At 51.4% G+C, this 6,000-nt stretch overlaps 2 protein-coding genes across 2 annotated transcripts in view; one reads left to right on the top strand and one right to left on the bottom strand.

The window, feature by feature from the left end:
- The window catches only part of STARD5 (StAR related lipid transfer domain containing 5), a 10,695-nt gene extending 6,877 nt beyond the window's left edge, over positions 1-3,818 (top strand). Inside the window, exon 6 of the mRNA XM_004708195.2 lies at positions 3,310-3,818. Coding sequence (XP_004708252.1) covers positions 3,310-3,457 — 148 coding nt within the window. The 3' untranslated portion in view covers positions 3,458-3,818. The remainder of the gene's footprint in view (positions 1-3,309) is intronic.
- Positions 2,987-6,000, bottom strand: part of IL16 (interleukin 16) — a 53,790-nt gene continuing 50,776 nt past the window's right edge. The window contains exon 15 of the mRNA XM_045286276.1: positions 2,987-4,310. Within this exon, the coding sequence (XP_045142211.1) occupies positions 4,297-4,310 (14 nt within the window). The 3' untranslated portion in view covers positions 2,987-4,296. The remainder of the gene's footprint in view (positions 4,311-6,000) is intronic.

Genomic DNA, 6,000 nt, shown 5'->3' with positions numbered 1-6,000 from the left:
TCTCGGGGCCTTCTTTCTCATCCTGTGAGTGTACTCGTGTCCGCTCACCACTGGCAGTGTGTTGATTTGCCGCCTCCCATACAACCCCCATCACAGGCTTTTCCTCCCATCAGGCCCCATGCTGGCCCAGAAAGAAGCCGAGTCTCTAAGTAACATGTCGCATTTACCTTGTTTGTGTTTCTAAGCCCAAGAGAAGTCTGCGCAGGGACTTCCGCCTCAGAACCCTGGTGGAGGAGATGAGAGCTTTGCGGGCAGGTGGGCACTGTGAAAAGGGCTACTTTCTGGGCAACCCCTGCAGACACCTTGGATCAGTTGAGGGCTGGTAGTGTCCCCAGAACTGGTATTTTTAACTCACACCTGCCCAGGTAGTTCCAATCAAGCCACTCGGGGACAACCTTCTGAAAGAACTGTGTTTTGGTAGCACACACCTGTCTGAAGGTGCTAGGGCTACAGTCACAGGTCAAGCGACTCAGCGGCCCTCCCTGGATCCTGCTGTGGGTGAAGCCCTGGGTGCGAGTCCCCATGGGCGTCGGGGAATTTAGCCTGGATGTCCTCCGTGGGGTTCTGAGCAGGCTCTTCTGAGCAGGTGACTAGGAAGGGGGAAGGCGCTAATGGCTACAGTGCTGAAATGCTATCAATGGCCTGTTTCAAAGACTGTGGGGTCCCTGGGTGGTGCCAATGGGTGGGTGCCCTTGATAGGTAAAGGAGGAACTTGGAATTGGAGGCCACCCAGAGGTACTTGAGGAGAAAGTCTTGGCAGTCTCTGTCCCAAAACTCGGCCTTTGAATTTCCCTGGAATACTGTTAAAGTCTGACATGCATGAAGTCGCCTTGGCTTGGAATCCATCCAGTGGCCCTGTGATTTATGGGAGTCCGAAGGACTAGAAAGGACCTTCCGTTCCTTTCTAGTGTCTGCAACTCTGACACACACGGGGTCACCATGAGATGGAGTTGATTCGATGACAACTGGTGTCTGCGAGTCCAAAGGGCCTTGGATCCCCATCCAATATCTGCACTAGGGATGGAGAAATCTTGTGTTTTCCATTGCATTTCGAAATGCAGAGTTTCAGCAGGTGGGTCTAGTAAGAGAGCATTCAAAGCCAAGACACATGGGGTGTGAATCTGGGACAGCCATTCATTGGAGGAAAGAGTGGAGGAAGGCTGGCATCCAGCTGAGCAGGTTCATGAGTGCCAGGCTAATGAACTGGTTGGTTAGATAAATGGCAGGTAGCCAGTCTTGATTTCTAAGCAGAAAGGTGATAAGCAAGGAAAGAGCAGCTCTGTGAAGATTCCCCTTAGAGCCGTGCGCAGAAAGGACTGGTGCAGGATGAGCCTGGATGGTACACTTGGGATACCACTATTGAAAGTGCAGGTGAGAGAGGAGGAGGACTGAGCTGGCCCAGGGAGAGGAGTGAAGCTCCCAGCAAGGTGGAATGGATGGAGGTCAGTGAGCAAGGCAGCTTGAGGCTTGACAAAGTCCCTGCCCTCCACGCTGAGCACTCCACAGGGAGACGACAGGCTAGGAGCAGAGGGAAAGGGGCACCACCAAGGCACACATGCCAGCCTGCCTTCTTGTTCACCCACTGGCCCCTGGCCCTCTCTGGACCCCAGGTGCCCTGTCTAAACTACCGGGCATGAGGGGACTTCCTAAAGGTCTCAGTTCCAACCCAGTGACCTGCATGGTGTCAAGTAGCATTTGCTGGGCAGATGGAATGCTGTGTGGAGCGCTGAATAGGGGTCTTATGCCACCCAAGTAAACTGCCAGATGGAGGAGTCTCTGGGTGGCATCAACAACGAGGTGCCCAACTACTACCTGGTAAACTGGTCTTGTGAACTCCCTCCATGGTGCCTTGGGAGACCGGCGAGGCATCCTGCTACACACGGGTCACCGGGAGTCAGAATCAACTCAGCAGCAAATAACATATTACAGTGCCAGGTTGTCTCCACCAAGCACTCTCCTCTGATGGCCAGGCCATCGAGACACGTGTGGCAGTGGAGACTCCTCAATGTCCCTTCCAAGTTGCATCCCATGTCCTTTGTGTGTCCCTCACTGATGCGGGTTCTGGCTGACGGGCTTCACTGTCCCCAAGCCCTGACCAGGATAGTGTAGCGTGTGCAGTCCAGGGTGGTCAGCTGGCCTTAGCAAGCCACACACTGACCTTGACTTCCAGCCCAAGGTCTGTGCCACGTACCATGTCCCTTCCTCCCTGTGGACGCTTGCCACCACCAGGCCAAAGCCACCTCACGTTTGCACAAGTTATGGTCAGTTCTCTCAAGCAGTACTTATTGGGGGTTTCAATATCACTCATCAATATCCCTAAGCGCTTCTGCTTAAATTAGTTACACCTATCGAGATATATCGTGTTCAAAATTAAAACTGGGAAATGCTTCAATTATTTTAAAAGCACGATAAATCCCTCATATGTTCTTGTATGTGGCTTAGTTGGATGAAAGTTATCTAAATTTCTCAGAAAAATAGCATTTTTACAATTTTACATGTGGGCAAAATCTCTTGAACGCCAGGGTCATAGACGCGTGTATCTGCTTTGATATTATTCTGCTGTGAACTCCCATAGCAGGACTCTGGAAAACACCATCGTACCCTTGTGAAGAAATGCAACCGCAACAGGCAAAGGCCATCTCAGTGCCCACAGGGAATGTTGGTTTTTGGCTTAGCCAGCCCCTTGGGAGAGCCTCGGGAGCCCCAAGGTGGCCACAGACAGTACTGAGAACTGCAGGTCTGTCTGGGTGGAGGGCAGCCTCCTTGTCTGTCCCTCCCAACACCTGGCCCTGAGTGAGTGAGTCCTCCAGAAACTTTTACAGAATGAATTGAGAAGAGGGAACTGCCTGCTCAGGCTGAAAGAGGAGGCTGCTCCCTGCTGAGGAAGCCCTGGTGGCAGAGTGGATTATGCATTGGGCTCCTAACTGCAAGGTCAGCAGTTCAAAATCACCAGCCTCTCCTTGGAAGAAAAATGAGGCTTTCTACTTTCATATTGAGTTACAGTCTCGGAAACCCACAGGGACAGTTCTGCCCTGCTCTGTTGGGTCACTGTGAGTTTCCTTGGCTTGAGAGCTCCCTGCTGTGGGCCTGGGAGGCCAGCCGTGTAGGGTATCCACCAGATGAAAGGTGGAAAGTGGCTGTCCAGAGAATAAGCAGGTACACAGGGCATCCTGGAGGGTGAGTTAGAGATTAGATGAGCCCATTGTGTATGGCTCTCTGGGACTGGGCTGGGCTCCCCTGGCCCATGCGGATACTTGTCCCCAGGCCTTTGCTGCAGAAGCGGACACAGGTGTGCTTTTGTTTTTACAGGGAGCCCGACAAAACCCACGTGGTCACATTCTTCCACACCGACCTCAGCGGTTACCTCCCACAGAAAGTAGTGGAATCCTTCTTCCCCCGCAGCATGGCTGGATTTTACGCCAACCTTCAGAAAGCAGTGACTAACCACCAAGACTGACACTGTCACTGGTTGTCGAAGGACTTATCCTATGGATGGAGGAGCTCCAGGTGGAAGGATGTCCAAGATCCTGGGAGAAGCTGAGGGTCTATTTCGCCCTTTGGAGCCTTGCCTTCCAGGCAGGGGTTGCTTGGGGTGGGCGGTCTGTGTGCTCAGCCTTCTCTCTGCCTGCTGTCCGAGCACAGCTCCCTGAACATGGTGGACCGAAGCCTCTGGCCCCCGGATAGGGACTCTGTCAAGGCTCCACGTGATGCACTCTGGTCCAAACCTTTGTCTGCCGGCCACTAGCAGAGTTGTGTTTCCCTCTTTGTCACAAAGAACCAGGTGCTGCTGCATTTGCACCACCGAGAGCTCTCTCTGACCTGTGCCTGGGGTGTATTTGTTTGACACTGGGCAACATTTTCCCTCCTCAGAAAGATGTCAACTTGGAAAATTGTGGTTTACAAAATTGGATAGCTACGTTCCTTTTGTTAATATCTTCCATTCAGATTCGTTGTTTTCCCTCCAGGAGTTAACTCCCATGCCCTTAGGAAAACCGGGCATTTTGCATCTTTCCTTGGTCAGATCTACAGCTTTGAGGGTCAGCTCTCGTTGCAAGTGATTCTGCACTGAGCAAGCTGCCCACCTTTGCACCTTGGGATCTGAAGAGAAGATGCTCCTTTCCCTTGGGCATTTCCTTGTCCTCAGCTCTGGAGGCCAGGGCAGGATTCCTGTGGCTGCCAAACTCTGGTCAGACCGCATTCCAATGACCAAGAAGGATGGGCGAGCAGACCTCCTTCTAGCAGAGTTGGCTGGAATACTCCCCACGCTACCCCAGCTTCTGCTGAAAACTGCATGTGTTAGACGGGGTTCTCTAGAGAAACAAAACCAGGACACTTGTGATTATTTATGTACATATTTATACAGCACAAAACAATATAATAACTAATTAATCCACACAGTAGAACAGAGGGCTCAGTTCAACTCATTTCCATGGAACAGTTAATATACTGGAAGTCCTTCAACTCTTTTGGGCTGCGGGTCTAAGGTCAAGGAAGCAGATAGCTGAGTCCTCCTTTGGGCAATGCAAGCAGAGTCCACCCACAGGCAGCAAACAGCAGGGCAGGTCACCAACAGGCAGCAGCTCAGGAGCTTAGCAAAGCAGGCCCGGATGGGATATCGAACTCAAGCAATGCAAGATGATGGGATCCACTAGCCTCCAGCTCAAGTGATGTACATACCAGCAGCGTGGTGAAGCAGGTCTTAAAGGAACCTCAAGCTCTAGTGACATGGTCCACGGGTTGGCTGTCTCACAGTTAATGTAACTCACAAGTTGAGGCAGAGAATTAACTAAAGGCAGCCACACACTGGTCCAATCACCAGAGTGCAAGAGAGAGAGGGGCAGGTCTTACAGAGCCATTATCTCTGCCCTCCAATCAAACTTCAACCTGATTAATCCCACATGTTCCTATTAGGATGGCACAATAAACCTACCTATCATATTGCATGACCCCAAGAGATCCAGACCCAGGACGGGCAGCACCAGGGGCACCTGGGCCTCTGACAACCTCTGCCTTACCCAGGTCCTTGATTGATCCAGTGTGCTAAGAGGTCTTTCTCCATGTCTCAGGCTCATGGCCAACTTGAGGCTCGATTTCCAGTCATGGTGGAAAGCTACTTTCTCTTTCCCTGGCCTGGTCCAGATTTATGACTTGGCCGCAGACCAGAACTCAAAATCTTCACCCAATTATAAGACACATCACCACGAGCAAGGATGGTCACATTTTCAAGGACAGGGAAGTATGCCTCTGTGCCCTGACCTCATGTCCACATCCTGGGCAGGCACACAGTGAGATCCCAGGGATGGCTGTGGAATAGAGACTTACCTTATTAGAAGATCATGTCCATGTTCGGCATTTCTATTTAGTCTAAAAAGCCAACACGCCTGAGGGCTCTGAGTTCTTATGCACAGCAGTTAGTGGACAAGGTTTAGGCACATAAGGCAACATAAGAGTAACACAAACTGTTACTCCTCAGGGTGAACAGGACAGTGACTGATAGATACCCTAGTGGGGTTTGCCTAAGGATTTTGACCTCAGCTGGGTGTCCTAAGAGCCCACCAGTAGCAAAGAGAGAGTCTTGACTTTCTGTGGACCCAGCGGAGTCCCTGAATATTGCAACCAGTCAAGACTCCTTGGGTGCTAACCAAAAAGTTGATGCTTCAAATCCACTCAGAGGTGCCTCAAAAGAGAGGCTGACTGATCTTCTGGGGGCGGGGGAAATCACTCTTTGAAAACTTTCGGGAAGCCCGCGGTTCTATTCCAACACACGTGGAGTTGCCAAGAGTCAGAAACAATGCTAGCAACTGATGATAATCTATGGGTCCCGGGGAGGCCACTGGAGCACATTAATATGGTGCAGCCAATCCTGGCGACCCCTGACTGATCTTTCCCCACATGATTTCACAGGACCTGGCATGGGTCATCAGTTGTGGCTAATGCAATCACATGTCTTTGCTCTGACCTGGACGATCAGGCATTAAGACGTGAACAAACTATCCCTTT

Source organism: Echinops telfairi, unplaced genomic scaffold (assembly GCF_000313985.2).
Source record: "Echinops telfairi isolate 266 unplaced genomic scaffold, ASM31398v2 ScPeMD7_7;HRSCAF=31, whole genome shotgun sequence".
NCBI lineage: Eukaryota > Metazoa > Chordata > Mammalia > Afrosoricida > Tenrecidae > Echinops > Echinops telfairi.
This window is presented reverse-complemented; position numbering and strand designations above follow the sequence as displayed.